Source organism: Dipteris shenzhenensis, chromosome 1, assembly GCF_047967505.1.
Source record: "Dipteris shenzhenensis isolate YYH24624 ecotype China chromosome 1, Dip_SZ_1.0, whole genome shotgun sequence".
NCBI lineage: Eukaryota > Viridiplantae > Streptophyta > Polypodiopsida > Gleicheniales > Dipteridaceae > Dipteris > Dipteris shenzhenensis.
The window spans coordinates 55,775,041-55,794,633 of NC_141596.1; the positions used below are offsets into that span (position 1 = coordinate 55,775,041).

General features: G+C 45.2%; 1 protein-coding gene across 1 annotated transcript in view; it reads left to right on the forward strand.

The window, feature by feature from the left end:
• Positions 1-301: 301 nt before the first annotated feature.
• The window catches only part of AGY1 (Albino or Glassy Yellow 1), a 53,861-nt gene continuing 34,569 nt past the window's right edge, over positions 302-19,593 (forward strand). The window contains exons 1-3 of the mRNA XM_087376420.1: positions 302-1,285; positions 14,166-14,238; positions 14,359-14,565. Of these exons, the coding sequence (XP_087232546.1) occupies positions 800-1,285; positions 14,166-14,238; positions 14,359-14,565 (766 nt within the window). The 5' untranslated portion in view covers positions 302-799. The remainder of the gene's footprint in view (positions 1,286-14,165; positions 14,239-14,358; positions 14,566-19,593) is intronic.

The following is a 19,593-nucleotide window of genomic DNA, read 5'->3' on the forward strand; positions in this document are numbered from 1 at the left end:
TCTGAAGTGTGGGGGAGCCATTCAGCGAATCGGAGCAACTTGCAGGGGGGAAAAGATTTAATGCTCCACTCCAAATTCACCTCGCTGCCCACCCAACTCAGTGTGTAAGTGGTGGCGGACACCCTGTACGCAACTCCCCTAGCCGATGCACACGACAGGGGCAGATTGTGTGGGATGGGCCATGTAAAACTGCTCTAGGAGAGAGATGAGGAATGGATGCGCCACGTGGAAAGAGGGGGGAGGGGTCTTATCCACACATACAAATGCACACGCAGACACATACATATTCACAAGAAACACACTCACACATACAAACACAATTTCTCTCTTTCTTTCTCAGGATTTGAGGCTAGCAATGCAATCTTTCCAGCCAAGCTAGTCTATCCATTGCCCTCAGGCAATCAAGAGCATCTGGATTGCCCTGAGGCCGCGAACAAGATTGCAAAAAACGAGCTCTCCAGCACTGATTTTGTACGACAGCAAGCTGCTTTTGCACCTCGCTTTTGGAGCCCCAAGGATCTGAATTGCCTCGCAGTGGTGGAAGACAAGATAATTCCCCCAGCTGCTGCATCCGTGAAGCATTGAAGAAGAAAATTTGGGAAAGGAAGGGAGCTTAACCGGCTCGAAAAGAGAAAGGAACAGAGCCAAACCGGCAGAAGACGAAGAAGAAGAAGAAGAAGAAGAAGAAGAAGGAAGAGGACTGCCTCGCATTTCATCGACTGTGGAATTTGACCACGAAACAGTAGCCATGGATGCTGCCCATTGAGTTTCACTCCTCTTCGCTTTCTTTGCGATCGCCATGTCTTCCCACTCCGTCAGAACTATCCTCTGTGTGGATCGCCCTTCTTCCTCCCTCGCCCCTGAATCTTCGCGACCCGTTTCCTCCTCCCTCTGCACCTCCTCTTCTTCCCTCCCTGCCCGTCTTGGATCATCCCCCCCTTCTTGGCATTATTGCGGTCTCCACCGAAGCCAGAACGATTCCAACAGCGGCTCGTTTCTCGGACAACGTGGGGTTCTATGGAGCACGGACACGATATGCTCCAGCTCCAGGACCCAAAAAGAGGCCCTGGTAGCACCTGTTGCTTCTCTAGGTGGCCTACTTGGTGGTCTCTTTAAGGGTGCGGATGCCGGGGAGAAGACCAGGCAACAGTACGCTGCCACAGTCACATTGGCGAACTCGTTTGAACCGGTAATATCTGCGCTATCTGACGATGAATTAAAAGCCAAATCGTTGCAGTTCAAAGAGCGCGTCTCTCAAGGCGAATCTCTCGACTCACTTTTACCTGTGAGCTTCCTTCCCATTAAACTCTTTTACATTATAAGGAAATTATCCGTCGTGTAAGGCTTCCTAAGTAGGTTTCCTGTAGCAAATGCTTGCTCCTCGCATATGGCAATATTCGAACAAGTTGAGCATTGCTAGTTGAGAGCAGACCCACATCACCAATTGGTATCCTGAACGACATTAGGTTCTTTATAAACATCAAAACTATTGGAGGAGATGCATGAAAAGCGTCATACCATTGGGATCATAAGAACAACAGTCTCAGGCTGGGATAACTCAACGTCAAGCTCCTAAGCGCTAAGAATGTGTGCAGGCGTTCTTCAAATAGTATCTTTCAAAATGAATTCAGATAAGGGGGTTGGACCCTTCTGAGACGCCTTGGAGGACATATGACTAGAAAATAGGATCACCTAAGTGGCCACTGTTTCCTTCATTTGGCTACACAGGGAAAAACTGAGCATCATCCAACAAGTTATCAAACCTTGGATTGGAAATCTGTTTTTAATAGTGGCTTTGTTGATGGCCTGGTTGAGGTCTCTATAATCAATGCACATGCATACAAGCCATGTTCCTTTTAACCAGAAGCACTAGCAAGGCAAAAGGAGAAGTGCTATGAGATATCAAGTTCTTCTCGAGCAACTCCTTTAGTTGCTCTACTACTTTCATCTTGGAGAGACAATATGGAGCCTTGTTGGGGTTGCTGCCAAGCTCGCAAGACTATGGCATGGTCAACATATTTCTTTGGAGGTACGTGATGTGTTACATATCAACATCCTCCACAATTACAACACTCCTTGTTGAAAAATAGGAGGGAATGAATCACTCAAACCTCCAGCCAAGATCTCTCCCGCTCTTCTTCACACTCAACTCAGATAACTGATCACAGATGCAATAAACACTCACTCAGAGATAACTTAAACAGAGAGAGAGAGAATATATTCATCCACCGGATGGTGGGCAGAAAACTGGCTCCAGGTGAGCAATACAAAACTCAGCCAAGTGCTGAAGAGAACTGATGGAACTCTCTCTGTCAGACTAGACCAGCTCTGAGTGCACAGCACAGCCTATGACTGAGGCTTTCTGTCCTGCACTGGATGCTGGATTGAAGGAAAGAGTGAGCCTTTTATAGGCACTGCCCAGGCCTTCTGGACTGGCCGACCAGCAGGGTCGGTCCCCTGACTGGTGGCCGACCAGAATGTTCTGGAAATCCGACCAGGGTTGGCCCTGGTCGGTGGCCCTGGTTGGGCCGACTGGCCCTGCCACAGGCCCCTATAAAAGGGTGCCCTGTGCAGCCAGTCCATGGGACTGTTGATGCTTCCAGGGAGGCACAGGGCCCCCCCTAATTCTCTGCTGTTTGCAGACAGCAACCAGCCCGTGTGCTGGTTGCCTATGATGTCTGCCTGGGTCTCTCTTTCCCATCCCTCCTACCTCTCACTGCCCCTTGTCCCCTCAAAACGGGGGCTCACAGGTGGGCACAGTGAGTCTTTAACACTCCTTGTCTGAGGCTTGATCATATACAATGCATACAAGGGACTCTCTCTCTTGAGCTCCCTCGTCAATTGGCTTGCTGAAGCCTGAGATCAGGTGCATTCTTGGAGCTATCAGACCCAAGAACACCTCTCGTGCAAAGTGGAGAGTCATACCATTCAAATCAACATTGAACTCCCCAAAGATTTCACCCAATCACATCCCAAAACAATGTCAATGTGACCATATCCATTGCAAAGAGATCGTCTGCCAAATTGTAATCATCTGGGCTGTCCATTAGCAACCTCCACTCTTAAACCATGGTCCATATCCATGGATGCAAGCTTTACTTTCTGCAATGTCTATTTGTACATGAAACTGTGCTGTCCACTAGCATATGAATCGTCCTTCCATCAATGCCACCTCTCGACGTGAGTGTCTCAACATTTTACATAGGAGTGTTGCCATCTGATTCGTGTCCACGCTTCAACCAATTGTCGGCATTTGATCCCTGACCACCTTCACCTTGTGAGATAATCATGCACAGACTCTCCTTCCTGTGTCTTCATGTGAGCGACTAATTCTAGAGGTTAAGGATCCTCGTAGAGTTATTCAGCTCAGACATATCCTTCATAATAGTCCATGATTCATTAGAGGTGTCACAAGCTGAATGTGCCAAATCACTCCACTTACACTAATTATAGACAACCCCCCTTGGATTCCTTACCCTCCTACTACTCAACCACAAATGGGTTTGCAAGTGTCACTGTCTTCCCTATAACATTCATTGTGGGCTGGGGTTTCAGCCTTGATGTTACCCTCTAAATCTTTTATGCAACTAGGCGCTCCGAATTTTCACAATCCATAGCACATTGCTCTTGTCCAGCTTGTCTCCCTCCCCAGAAGTTGGAAGCTGGCATGCCCTCAAGAAACTGGAAGACTTGACACAACACCCACACCCTACAACCAAACTTGCCAGTCACACCTGAGTAAATCTAAGTTTGTTTTCCCCCAATTTGTGTATCTAATTTTGCATTCTGTATTGTGCATATGACCATAAATAATCATACGTGCCCTATTGGCCAACAATTGTTTGAAGCATTGACCAGTGACTTGTCTTTCTATATAACTTTTGATTGTTGATTCCTAAATAGTTTGTGTAAATAGAAACATCCCTTGACCAATGGTTGGGTTCCCAACGTTAAGAGTTGCTCGTGCATGTGCTTGCTGAACTTGCTTAAAAGTGCCTCATCATTCACAATTTTTCAAAACAAAACTTGTTCAAAAGTGTCACATTTTCATGGTTCATGTGACATGCTTAATGACCTTGACCTAAGAAAGAGGGAGGGGGGGTGTGGGATGGGAGGGGCTTCCCCCTTTGATGCTCCCTATTGTATGATTGTCCGAGTCTCTTAACATGATGTAAAGCATCCCATTTTCTTGCCTTAAAACAGCCCCAATCCTTTGCCATTGGCATATGCCTCCACCATGAATGACCGTAAAAGGCTAGGGCATACCAACCCTTGGGCATGAGTCAATGCAAACTTCAAATCTTCGGCCTTAGGTTTGTTTAGAATGATTGAACATAAGCTGAAAACAAAAAGCAGGGAGCTGAATAGCCCGTTTTTCTTTTAGTTTCAAAAGAGAGTTTGTTTGAGTATACTTGTGCTTTCTAAGTTAGAAATGTATTTTTGCCTCTTTGCAGAAACGAGACATAAGTGTAAAGTGCCATTTAACTTTTTATGTTTTAAATAAGAGAGAGAGAGAAAGAGAGAGAGAGAGTTCCTAGTTTTTTGGAAGTTTTTGTTTCTTGACTTGCTTGTTTATTTTTGCTTAAGTCACCTACTTCGCTTCTTCTTTATTTCTTGTTTTCATTCTCTTTTGTTTATTTGACGTATTTTAGTAAGCACTGGGTTTGCCCAAGAGACTCCGCAGGTCTTTAGAAACCCAGTATAGCTGCTTATGCTTGGGCACTGATGACGACATAAGTGTTGCTTTGCTTGCTAAGTATGTCTTCCTTTTGCTTTTCATAAAAGTTTTTGTTTACCTCTTTTTTCTTCTCTTTCATTTTCTCTTTTTTCTCTTTTATTTTCTTTGTAGATTTTTATCTTTAGAACAACAAAAATTTTAAATTTGTATGATTGGACTTATTCCAGTCTTACAAAGGTATATATATATTCAAATCTTCAAAAGCTAACCCGCTCTTCTTTTGACCACAAGAAGGCATCTTTCTTTGGGAGATCTATGAGAGGGCTCTCTGTATTGCCAAATGGCATATGGAATTAGCCATGGTCCAAAAACCCTCTCAAGTGAGTGGGATTATATGGCTGCGCGGTCATTCCCTCATGCATTTCACCCTTGAGGGGTGCCCATGCCTGCCCACAATGTGCCCAAGACACTCAACCTCTTCCACCATGCATTGTGAGGGAAAGAGGGGAGTGGAACGATAGGAGACAGAGACAGAGACACAAGGGAGTGTGGGTGTGTTAGAATGTCTTGAGCCACATCACAAACTCAAAGGTTTTATTAGGATTAGGTATTCACCCTATGACTGTCTTAAGACAGTCATAGTGGTCGTAACATTTTAAAGGGTGGCAATGTGCCTTTACCCCAACCTCACCCCAACAACCTCCCACCTAAAGGCCAATGTGCCTAAAGGGGAGAAAAGAATAAAAAATTACAGTAATATACAGTCATTGTATACAAGACCATAAAATAAGAATGGTCTCAACCTAATCCCATGATGCGGCGACAATGTGCAAACCGCTCTGTAGGCAAGCTCTTAGTGAGCAAATCTGCAGGATTATCATCAGTATGCACCTTCACAAGCTCAAGCCGCTTGTCTTCCAGTACCTCCCTGATGAAATGGTATTTCACATCTATGTGCTTGGTCTTCTGATGAAAGACCGGATTCTTTGCCAACATGATAGCACTCTGACTATCACAATGCAAAACTGGCATATCTCCTGTAATGCCCAAATCTCCCACCAGCCGAGTAAGCCATATTGCTTCCTTGCAAGCCTCAGTGGCTGCAATATATTCAGCTTTAGTGGTTGACAGTGCAATGCATTTCTGCAACCGAGACACCCATGATATAGGACCTCTTGCAAATGTGAAAATATAGCCGGTAGTAGACTTCCGGTTATCTGCATTTCCTGCATAGTCTGAATCTGTAAAACCATGCACCAATGCATCCTGCCTACCATAGCATATGCACAAGTCTTTGGTACCCTTGAGATACCTCAAGACGCCTTTCACTGCTTCCCAGTGCCGCTTGCCTGGATTTGCCATATACCTGCTGATGACTCCCACCGCAAAAGCAATATCCGGACGAGTGGCAACCATGGCATACATCAAAGAACCAACTGCAGATGCATACGGAACCTTGGCCATCTCAACCTTATCATCATCTGATCTGGGGCTGTCCTTACTGCTGAGTTTTAAATGAGGAGGCAACGGGGTACTAATAGACTTCCCCCCCTCCATGTTAAACCTCTGCAGTACCTTGCCAATGTACTCTTCCTGTGACAGAAACAAAAGTCCCTTAGACCTGTTACGAGTAATCCGCATACCTAGTATGTGATTTGCATCACCCAAGTCTTTCATGTCAAAAGACTTATGTAGTTGCTTCTTCAAAGCAATAATCTCCTGCTGAGATTTGCTGGCAATTAGCATGTCATCCACATATAGAATGAGTAGCATCAAACTGCCATCCTTTGCCCATTTGGTGTACAAGCAGTGATCGGTCTCACACCTATGATACCCTTGGGACTGCATGAAGGCATCAAACTTCTTGTACCATTCTCTTGGCGCCTGCTTGAGTCCATACAAGCTCCTCTTGAGCTTACACACAAGCTGCTCTTTCCCTTTAACAGCATATCCCTCTAGCTGACTCATGTAGATCTCATCATGGAGATCTCCGTGAAGAAAAGCAGTCTTCACATCCATCTGACATAAATCCATGTCCTCATGAGCAACAAGAGCTAACACTGCTCTCAAAGTAGTCATCTTGACTACAGGGGAAAAGATCTCATCAAAGTCAATGCCCTTCTCCTGCTTAAATTCCTTGGCAACCAATCTGGCCTTATACCTCGGTAAAGCATTTGAATCCACTTTGACTTTGTAAACCCACTTGCATGGCAAAACCTTTCTGCCTGCAGGTAGCTGCACCAAGTCCCATGTATCATTTTGAAGTAGTGAGTCCATTTCTGATTGCATGGCTTTCTCCCACGTCCTTTTCTCTGTTCTTCCCATAGCTTCCCTGAAGCTGGAAGGCTCACCACAATCTGTCAGCATGATAAAATCAGCCACAATGTTGGCTCCTGGAACAAACCTGTCAGGAGGCCGTTGTACACGGGTGCTCCTCCTAACAAAATGCTCCGTATTAGGCTGCTGTGTAGCTTGTTCGTCATGCATGACGGGTGGCGGTACCACCATATTTGGCTGTCCTACAGCGCCATTTGCTGGCATATCCAGTGGTGCATCATTGGCAAAATTGTCTGGCTGATTTTCAGCCTGTATACCCTCTTGAACAGGGTTATTTACAGCAGCCTGCTGCTGCATATTAATGGGCATTCTTTGCTGTCCGACATCATCATAAACAACCCTCCTGTATTCCACAGGTTGCATGGGTTCTTTGTGTACACTATCCTCTTTAAAGATGACGTCATTGCTGCGTATAATCTTCCGTTTGACAGGATCCCATAACCTATACCCCATTTCACCTTCGTCACCGTAACCCATGAAGATGCATCTGAAAGACTTTGGCTCCAGTTTGGTGCGCAGTTCTTTGCGTACATGAGCAAAGCACTCGCAGCCAAACACACGTAAGTGCTTATATGAAGGTGGCTTGCCAGACCACACCTCCTCTGGCACTTTCAACTCCAAAGCCTTGTTCGGCGATCTGTTAATTAGGTGAACTGCTGTTTGCACGGCTTCTGCCCAAAAGCCATGAGGCAATGCAGCATAAGACAACATACATCGAACTTTCTCTTGGATAGTCCGATTCATTCGCTCACTCACACCATTTTGAGATGCATTATGAGGGGCTGTGAGTTCCTGTTTAATGCCCTTAGCTTCGCATAACTGTACAAAAGCATGTGACACATACTCACCCCCATTATCGGATCTGAGGCATTTCAGCCTGCATCCTGTCCGATTCTCAACCTGAGCGACAAACTTCTTGAAAGCATCTAAGGCATCGCTCTTATGCTTCAAGAAATAGACCCACTCTTTGTGTGTGGCATCATCAATAAAAGTAATGAAATACTTTGCACCCTCTAGTGATAGCTGTGGCATCTCACACAAATCAGTGTGCACTAGATCAAGCGGTGCTCTATTCTGGGGAGTTCTCCTATTATGAGGAGTCATAGAATGCTTTCCAAAAATGCAATGATCACAAGTAGGCAAATCTGAAAATGAAAGAGACGGCAGATAACCCAAACGTGACAGTTCTTGCATTCCTTTAACGGACATGTGTCCCAACCGGCTATGCCACAATGAAACCTTCGGCAGCTCGGTTATGGCAACAACATGATTACCTACACTGGAAACATAAAGAGGGTACAAGGTATCACTCTTATAACCCTCAGCCACTACAACCTGGCCATCAGTAATCACCCATTTGGAATCCCCAAATGTGGTGTGGTAACCATTGTCATCCAACAAGCCAGTGCTAATCAGATTTTTCTTGATTTGCGGCACATGGCGAACACCATCAAGCATAAATATGCGTCCGTCAGGGAATACTATCTGTATACTGCCAATCCCTGCAATCCGACATGCATAGTTGTTCCCAAGGTGAACAACTCCATGAGTACCTGTGTAGGAAGTAAACCACTCCCTATGAGGCGTAACATGAAAAGAAGCACCTGAATCCAAGAGCCAGGTGTGCATGTCATGGCCATCAACAACCAATGTATGTGCAATTACAGCAGAAGAACATAATACATCATGTCTGTCACTGTCACTGTCCTCTGCTGCAACATTCACTTGTACCTGTACGTGCACGCGTCCGCTGATGGAGGTCGGCTGCCTGTGTGCAGCCGGCTGCTGCTGGTCACACGGTCGGCTGCCTGTCGCGGCTGGTCGCGATCGCGACTGGCTGGTCGGCTGCTGCCTTGCAGCTGGTCGGCTGGCTGCAGCCGCTAGCTTCAGCTGGCTCGCTGGCTGCGGCCGCCTGGCTGCTGGTAGCAACTAGCAGCAGCTATGGCTACTCACAGGCCTGCTGCGCGCGGCTGCTCCTGCGCGCTGCGCGCGCTGGCTGCGCCCGCCTTGGAGCTGCAAGCTGACAGAGGACACGAGGCCCGAGGGGAGAGGGAGGGGTAGACCGGAGTGAGAGGGAGAGAGTGGCTCTGATACCACTTGTGAGGGAAAGAGGGGAGTGGAACGATAGGAGACAGAGACAGAGACACAAGGGAGTGTGGGTGTGTTAGAATGTCTTGAGCCACACCACAAACTCAAAGGTTTTATTAGGATTAGGTATTGACCCTATGACTGTCTTAAGACAGTCATAGTGGTCGTAACATTTTAAAGGGTGGCAATGTGCCTTTACCCCAACATGCATTTTTAGAGCTAATACAACCTCAAATTCTCCAGTAACTAATTGGCATGCTCATGTGCTCCTATGTGCTTGCTCAGGAGGTCATCTCTAGATTTTGGTCGCGACTCTAGAGCAGCCACCAGCCACAAAATATTCTACATTTCTTCTAGATAGTTTCCCATAGATGATTGCCAATCAGCCATGGCTGGAGCAGATGTGCATTGATGGGAGAGGGGACCAGTGAACAGATAGTGACCTTGAGACTGTAGGCTAGGGCAAGCAATGGAAGCTCAAGAAATGAAGGAATGAAGACAAAACGAGCTGCTGTAATGATTGCTGCAAAACTGAAAGAGAGAGTACAAGAGACATCCAATATAACAAAACTCTAGGATAGGGTGTCCTAACTAGACTAAGTGTCCTAACTTGTATATGTACTAACTGTACCAACTGTCCTAACTGCCTATAACTAGGCCTACGAGGCACATACCAAGGAATGAGTGGCACCTATGGATAGGCCATAGAATGGCCTACAAAGACGATCCCACACTGCCTCCTTCTCAGCACTGTCATATCTCTTTAGTAGAGTACGATATTGAATATTTGGGAGACATCGCCCAGCATCATTGTTCGGAGCATCCAGGCCGGGCACTACAGCTTGGTGATGGGAGGCCACTAAGCCACCCCAGCCATGTGGCAAGATATTACCTACACCGTGCGTGTCATATGGGAGCGCAAGACGCCAGGATCTCGGTTAAGCACATTGAGAGGTGGGCGGGTTTCTAAGAAAGCTTGGCCTACATGTGTCTTCTAGGTATTCACAAAGCGAGGCATTCGTTAGATGTCGATATAGCCCCCCACCCTAGTTGTTGGCCCATGTTTTAGGGATTCCCTAAGCAATGAGCCCGGTTCTCTATAAACAGGCTGGTTGATAGACGGTTTTTTCTCTTTTTGTTTTCTTCCACGATCAGCGCCACACTGATTGCCGACTTGTATGGTTGGTCCTTTCTAAGCATTAATTAGAAAGTTCTTTTCTCTCGGAACAAAAAAGAAAGTAATGGCTGCAATACCTTGTTCATCAATGCCCAAAAGATTCTCGATGCATTAGTCACTCCAAATGGCATCACTTCGACCTTATACAAGCCCCTTCCTAGTTGAAGGCTACCTTGTTCTCATCACCCTCTTTACCTCGATCTATCCTGACCTCAAATCCTCCTTTTGAAATTAGACAAAGAGCTCGCATACCATGTCTAGGATTGGGAGATGTTGGCAATCCTACATGCCATCCAAAAAGGGTATCAATCCCTGTATGGGAGCAAGTCAAGATCAGGTTTGACCGCATGAGCCTAGATACTTTCTTACGTAGCCCAACTTGTGAGCCAAGCAAAAGAAGTGTTGGCTTCAGTGGAGTCGTATGATTTGAAAAACAAGAAGGGCAAAGAAGATGTGGTTGCATCTAGGATGTGGGTGTGCGCGTTGTCTAGTGTCTCCATCATCTACCAAGTGTGGATAAATGACTTTAAGAGGAGTGCACGCAGCCATATTAACAAACTTACCGGACTTCTAATGCTAAAATTATCTTGAATTCAAATTGCATAATGGCTTTTGTTCTGGGACCAAGTTTATTTGCTTTCAGGCTCACAATAGAGGATGTTGGTAGTGTGGGGAATGCAGTCTTTTCTATGGTAGAGACATATGGGCAAAGTAGAGTTTCTATTGGGAGGGCTTTTGGAAGTATTTTATTGAATGCTTGTCTTGCCAGCAGAACAAAGCGGACAATAAGATGCCAGTGGGCTTGTTGCAAGTGTTGCCCATCTCAGAAGGCGCACATGGCCATGGATTTATTACTATGTTGCTTTCTACTAATGGGGGATGGGAGTTATGTTGTTGTCGGTCGACATGCTTACCAACGAATCCCATCTAATCCCCACCAAGAAATGGTATTCAGCATTGGTAATTCTTTGATCATGTATTTAAGCATCTTAGGTTTCCTTAGGAGGTTGTTAGTGACAAACATGTAAAATTTATGGGTCATTTTTGGTACGAATTACCATATAGCAGTGCGCACCATACTCTCTCCTAGTATAGCGTACCATCCTTAGACTGGTGGCCAGTCTGAGAGGTTGAACAAATGGGTAGAGGACTACATGAGGCACTTCTGCCATGTCACTTAGAGATGTGCATATATATCATTTGGGCTTGCTGAATTTTGCTACAACAACACCAAGCATTTATGTATTGGGATGAGCCCACTTGAGGCAATGTATGGATGTCAGGCTGGGATGCTTTCCATTGTAGCAGACATGGCTGTCCAAGTCATCTCCATGCTGGGGCCTAGGCTGCTTGCCTTATCGTGAATTGCAGTGGCAGCAGATTGATTCAGTAGTTGCTACTATCCCATGTGAAGAAGAGTGCCAGTGCCCTGCAGCATTGAGGCGTTGCCTATAGAAAATTTGTGCCTATGCATCTGCTGATGCAAGTGATATAGGACAATAAGTCATTCCCCTACCACTTTTGGGTGCTTCAATGGTGACAAGCACTTGCTTTTTCTGAGCAACTGCCTCTTGTGCATACCGCCTGGCAAAGAATCATTTGAGGATTGCGATGCATATCAAACAGGGCTCATGATGAGCAACAAACAAGGTTGAGCAGCAATAGTACATACAGGGTTAATGTCAAGCGGCATATGAGGCTGAGTGGTGCACCGACATTGATGGATGTTTGGGCCCAACAGATGGCTTGATGCTGCTGTACGATGAATGTGGCCTGGTGGTGGTGGCAAAACACTTGATGGCGGCGTGGCTGGCAAGCGGCAGTAACCAGCATTGGCATATACGTTGAGGGTATACACTAGCACATATGATTTCTACACTATCTGCAATGAGTCATGACTATTAGGTCATGATGCATTTTTTGTATGACAATTAAAAAAATATAAAGAGACAGTTGATATGCAATAATCAATGTCCTCAAAATCTTGGCCTATTAATGTCCTTGAAAAGGAAAATGAAGAAGAGGCCCTGCCTACTCACTCATGTAGTATGCTAGTGCAGCAAGCCATACTTAAAGGCCGTATAGAATCATCATTACATTGTGGATGTGTTTAGTGGTGGCATTGTGACCGAGCAAAATAATCTTTCAAAGCAGTGTCACACTTTGCTTGTTGCCATAGATAAGGAGGTGGATGCATTGGAGGCAACATGCATGGTAGCAGTAGACAAAAAGGGGTACTTGCAACAATGGGTATACTTGGAGATAACCCCCAACAGATATTCCATCAACTGTGTGTCCATTATAGGATAGAATCTCAAGGTCAAGATGAATGTCCTTGATATGACCGGCATGGGCCATGGGACTAACCCTCCCCCACCTCAACATAAGGGCCCCCTCACCTTTCAGCTACTGAATCCCTCGAGACACATGAGAGTATCACATGAGTAGGAGCTGGACTGTAGTCCACATTTGCTACTCAGGTTCAGCAAATTATTACAGCTCTTTTGGCTGTAGTTAAATCAGCCCCAAGGCTGTTCGCTTGGACCTTGACATTGACCTATTGTAGGAGTACATGTTCACACGTTGTGGAGCATAGTAATGAAGTTTTTTTGCTGCCTACATCACTATGTACCTTTTAAGACTTAAACATCTCTTTGTCTACTTGTGTGTACACATGTTTGAGGGAGATCTGAGAGTAGTGTGATCCGCGGAAACCCATAATTCCGCTGCAGGGCTAATGTTTCCCTCGTATCTTGGATATCTTGCAATGTTTAACTTGATATTTTGAAACACTGGGCCACTGGCTAGTCCTTGGAAAAGCAGTAAGGGAGGATGAAACGGACAGACGAGAGACATACATACATATATACATATATACATATATATATATATATATACATATACATACATATATATATATATATATATATATATATATATATACACACACACACACACACACACACACACACACACACACACACGAGTGAGAGTCTCGAAGGTTTTGTGCGAGAGAAGATAGAATGTAGTTGGTGAAATTTGAAAGTGCCAAATGAATAGACCACTGGGAGGGGCAAGCGTTTATGATTAAAGCCTGAATGTGATGTAGCTCAAATCCTACAGCCTCACACACATTGGCAGTTGCTGATATGTACAGAGCTTCTATTGACCATGAGATGCTCCTTAACTAAGTGGAACAGTATATGTTGCCGTGGATTTCTTGCCTTTACTTTTTGTCCTACCACTGGTACAGAACCCTTTGATTTGGAGGGTTTTTGGAGATTAGGAATGGACCTGAAGTCAAGGCATCCAACCATCCGTAAGTGTAAGGTTTTAGGAAACGAATACATCATCGATTGGACATGAATCCTCATCATGTTGCTTCAAATCGTATGCCATACTCAAACTTTTGCCAAATTTTGTGTGGGGTCTTTTTCTAGCACTGTGCGCAATTGGGGCATGTATGTTCGTTCCTACCCCTTTCAGCATGGCTTGGGTAGCTTGCTGTAGTGATATTCATGCACATGTCTGGCATTGCTTTTTAAAAAGTGTTTTTGTCTTGATACAATGTGGTGCTTGTATAACGAGTGTTAGGCATGCCCTTGTGTCTCTGAAATCATGACAGTGGGAAGCAGCTTAATTATTTGTTTCCTGTGGCTTTGATTTTGCATAGGTTTTGTGATAACGAGCTACATTGGGGCAGTAATAGTTTAATAGTATATATGACAAACTTATTATATATGAAGCTTGAGGAGTGGACTCTTATGAACGCCAGATTGCACATATTTTGTTTGTACATGTTCTAGTTAAGATGAAGGTAAGATTGTCACCAAGATGCATGTGAATTGGTGTAACATTTGTATGTTAGCAATTTTTTCTTACCAGGAGGCATTTGCTGTTGTCCGAGAGGCTTCAAAAAGGGTACTTGGGTTACGGCCTTTTGATGTACAATTCATTGGTATGGAAGCGTTATTTACTTTCTACATTTACTCAATTGGCATTCTTTAACAATGTGTTGCTTTACTCCATTTCCTTGTCTTGCTTTTGAAAGTTTAGGGTAAGATGATTTTTTTGGTAGGTGGGATGGTCCTACACAAGGGACAGATTGCAGAGATGAGAACAGGTGAAGGTAAAACCTTGGTTGCAGTTCTACCAGCCTACTTGAATGCATTGGCTGGCCGTGGTGTGCATGTGGTAACTGTGAATGACTACCTGGCACGACGAGATTGCGAGTGGGTTGGTCAAGTACATCGCTTCCTTGGGCTTAGAGTGGGCCTGATTCAACGTAAGCAGATTCTTTGTTGTTTTTAAATTGATAATGAAACACATGCAGGTATATTATATGTCAATATAATGTCAAAGTTTCAGTTTTATGTGATACTTTCCTACTTTCTAGAAAGGGACTTAATGAGTGTTTTTATATCTTTCAAAGTCTTAGGATCGCAATATTTGTTTTGCACCTCACCTTGGGGTCATGATAGTTTAGTGCATAAAGGAAAGGTGGAGGTTTGGACACAATAGCTCATACTGGGCTGGACAAGTGTCGTATGTAGGATCTGTCAATTTTGCCTGTAGCACAACACATGCTTGTTTACTTCTAACAATGCTGGGAATCTGTTTAAAGTGAGCATACAATCGCTCTTCTAAAGATTGTATAACAGTATTTAAAAATTTGTGTAAATTGTTAAGAGCAATGAAGCTCTCCAAAGAGCATGCTTGTTTACTTCTAACAATGCTTGGAATCTGGAAACATATGATTGCTCTTCTAAACAATGTGTAACAGTATTTGAAAATTTGTGTAAATTGTGTAAGAGCAATGAAGGTGTCCAACAAGAGAGCGTATATGCAATAAATTTTGAATGGAGCACTAGTGAGTGGAATGCAGAATACCTCGAACAGCTCTCAATGTGTGAAAAGTACAATGGCCTCACTGAGCTGAACAAGTATGCATCACTATCTCCTTCAAAAATGGGATGAAATTATGGACAGGGAATACCCCTGTTATAAAGTGATCTGGGCTCTAGACTTAGTGGCTTAGGAATCCCACTAATTAATATGCCTAGCTGGGCCGTATATTAATTAATGGCCTTTTGTTTTGCTTATCATGGGTTGCCTGGACAAAACAGCCCCCGCAGAAGGGCCCTACCTCTTCAGAGATCAGGCTTTATAGTCAGTTTGGATCAGTTTCATCTCATTGCCTGTGTCAAGCCTGAAGCAGCCTCAATCTCAATGTACATATGCAGCCAGTCCACGACTTTTCTAAGCTTTTTAACTTGTATGTATATGCAGTGTCTACAATAAAAAGTCCCTTCATTGCTCTTTCCTTGCCGATTCAATTGTAATTATTGTCATTTACACATCTTTGCAAGCAAATCATGCAATTCAAAGCTTGGCACTTCTGAGCACTCACTAAGAGGTTTAATTGCATCTCTTCCTGGACAAAAACATCCACTTGCTGCTCCCACATATTGACTTGTCTATTGTGTGTTCAGTATGCATGCTAGCTATAGTTTAGGTTAAGACGAGATGCAATGGCACCCATATTCAACCATCTGTTAGCCAATGATGTGGCAACCTTCTATGCTGTCCATGGATCTCCGAATAGGCCGGCTGTTCATGAGGCAGTCAAATCTGATGAAGTGTTGTCACGCTGATGTGGTGGGCGTACTGACATGAGGTCATAAAATCAAACCAACTCCAATATGGCAGCTGGCTTGATGCACCAATTGGTCTTAGCTCCATGCCTTGTTTCACAAAATGTACAGATCAGCAATGCGCGGTATTCATACTAGGGGTACATCCACTTGGTCTTAGCTCCATGCCTTGTTTCACAAAATGTACAGATCAGCAATGCACGGTATTCATACTAGGGTTACATCCACTTGAATATTAATTGATGAGAGCTCGGAAGGCACCACCTAAGAATCCTGTGCTGAGTCATCTCAGGTCTCTTTCCGGACGAGGGACATTCTGCTGAAAGGTATTGACGTCAAAAGGGAGTTCTTACAGGAGGCCAAACCAGGGTGCATATCACATTACCCATCATATGCATGGATGAGATCTCCTCCTCATTGGATCTTTAAATGTGCCCTAGAGGGGGGTGACTGTTGGAATGGTCACCTCCCCATCTGTAAGCCCCCATATGAGGAGAGCGTGGGGGAGGGAGACCTAGGGCAGAAGATGCCCAGAGAAGAGAGAGGGAGGGGGCTGCCACATGGGCAGCACCTCACAGCCAAGAGAGGAGGATCCCTGAAGGAACAGTACGGAACAGCAGCGTCTCTAAGTACGGGTGATGACGTGTGGCTGTATGGGACTGTGCAGATCCTTGGAGGTGATGACATGGTGCTGACATCTGGAGGGTGTACGGATCTGTACGGCGCTGGAGAAGGGCCTGGCAGAGGCACAACATGGCAGGGGTTACCAGGAGCCTGTTCGGCCAGGTATAGGGTTGGTAGGGCTGGTTCCAGCCAGCCTACCATGCCTAGAAAATGGCAGGGCAGAGGGGGGCTGGACCCTGTATATATAGGAGGGCATCAGCCCTTGAAGTGAGGGCCAAAAGCCCTAGTTGTGTGGGCCAGGGGCCCTGGTTATGAGAGCCCTTTTAGGGCGGTTTTGCAGCAGCCTGGTCGGCCTGTTTGGGTCGGCCAGATTGAGGCTGCTGGTCAGTTTTTGCAAGCAGGCCCTGGGCCTATAAAAGAGGGCCATTCAGTCCTCATTCCACATCATCTGGAGCAGCCAATACACTAGCAGAAGAAGCAGCAGCAGGGCTACCTTTGGGCCTATATTCTGGAGGAGAAAGAAGTACCTTGTGCTGCATACCTAGCTCACGGGAGGCTGCCCACCTAGGCTGGTTTCCAGAAAGCAAGGTGGAGAGGATCACTCTAGACAGAGAGTCTCCATTTGCTCGAGGTCGTAGGTGTGAAAGGTGTGTGCGTAGGTATGTTGGTTGTGGTAACTATGTGAACGTAGCTTTGTTTGAAGGTGCAACGTGCGTAGCTATGCGAGTAGGCTAGCTACATATGCAAGTGCACCAAGGCACAGCACACAGTATGGCAAAGTATGAAATGGACTTTGCTCCAAAACGATTTGATGGTGATCTGCAAGTATGGAACGGCCTATGAAACATTCCTCAGTTCTTCCCCTCAGAAGTTCCAAGAGGCATTCATGAATGGAATGCCATTCCAACATTCCCTAGCTAGGGGACACGTCCCTGGCAACTATGCATGTGTGTCTCACAGACCCCACATCCCTATACATATATGTCAACCGGTCCTCGTCTAGGGCCATTCGCGAGTCGACCTTAACCTTGGTCTTAAGGAAATTGCGCATGAGACTATCTATATGTCTCTGTTGCTCTATCGCTCTGGTTCGCATGTGGTGCATCTCCGTAAAGAGTTGTTATCGTTGATGCAGGATGTCCAATGTGACATGTCACTTGTACTCTATGGTCTCCTATATGCTATGAAATCTTGGGCAAGCTCCGTTGTGCTTCTTGCCACTGTTAGAAATTACCCAACAGAGGGTACGCACAGCAGAAGACTAATAGCATTGCCCAGGAGCTCACACAGTGTGGTGTGGGGTGTGGAAATACAGACATGCACACACCTATTCACACAGCACACGACTACACACATAGCTACACATCCATGCACACAACACACACCTATGCACCTATGCACATACCTACACACATACACACACACACACACACCTGCGTATGTGCATAGCTACGCAAACAACACACATAACACAACACAGAGCTATGCACTAGCGTAAATCATCTACAGGCTACAATTGAACATTCAACAGTCTAGCCTACTCAACTATGCACCTACAAGAGGAACCGTGACCAATAAGCTCAAATAGGTACATATGCACTATGCAGGTTACACAATTGACCTTTGACAATTGCTTCTATTTGCATGCACTCTATATGCACTGTGAAATGTGCCTGATGTAAAATTGCATTTAATATTGATATACTTTCATCGTGATGCTTTAATAACGAGAGTAGTAAACAACAGTCAATTTGAGTTGTCATGGCTCCTTCACCCCTGATGCCCAATCTCTCTGGTGGAAATAAGTGGATATTGAAATTCCCAAGGAGCAGCTTGCAGGAGGTTCATGCAAGTGGATATGCCGCTTGAAAAGTGGTCTGAAGAAGAGTCAACAACCTTTGTAGAGATGAAGGAGAACAAAGATTGCTCAGGTTGCTCTGAGTGCAAGGCTGGTATCATTGGCATAGTAGAAAGTTTTTTTGAAAGGACCTCAAGAGTCAGTGTCAGATGGAAGCTAGATATTGGAGAGATTATTTAAGGATTACACAAGGAAGCTGTGACTCGTGAGTGCCTCCATGAGGCACATGGCTTGTTTTCAGAGCAAGAAAACAAATGGGTGGATCTACTTGTATGCATACTGATTGTGTATTGATTCAAATCTTGATAGCATGCTATCATTAGAATCTTTGCTTAATGTCCCTCAGGCGATGAGAGATTGGAGGGTGAGAGCCTGGAAGGTAGAGAGGGATTCGGGAAGACGTAGTACGTCTTTGAAGCCCTTATGCAAGTTACTGGAAGGTGGATATGGTAAACTTGTTGAAAACTTTCATGGTGGAGACAGGGAGATCCACGGTTGAAAGGAGTATACGCTATCATCATAAGATGCCTACTTGAGAGCTCATTGGGAGCTCATGGTCCAGGCCTATGCTGCTGCTCCTACTGCTACTTTCCTATGCTTTGATTGGTTGGTTCTACAATGCTTCAAGAGTACTTTATGTAGGGAGACTGCCCCCACCCCCCGCCACCCCCCAACCCCCCAAAAAAAGAAACCAACACACAAAAGTGCCCATGCTGACCCTATAGAAAGCCCTACAGCCCTGCCTTTCCAGCCCATTTGGGCCACATGGTTGGCCTTCGTATACTGCCCATATGGCAGCCAGCAGTGCCACCTAGATGGCAGGCCATTGTGCTGCCCACGTGACAACCCGTGTGCCCATCAGATCTGCCATCATGGCAGCACAAAACATAATTTTGTACAGGTCTCTCCCCTTGTCCTCCTCATTTGGTGGCTGAGATGACCCTCATTCTCTAAAATTAAAAGTTGTGACATGTGGTTGGCTGGCGTATGCCATGGACATAAGATATACAGTGTGGACCTTATTTGAGGTAACGATAAATGATATGCGTGGATGTGTGCGACCCAGTCTAGTGTTGATGGTAGCTAGTTTTTGTATCATGAGGTTATAAATGCAGTGTTTTCCTTTTAGATGACGAGAAGGTGTGCATGCTCATGGATTCATTTAGATATATCATAA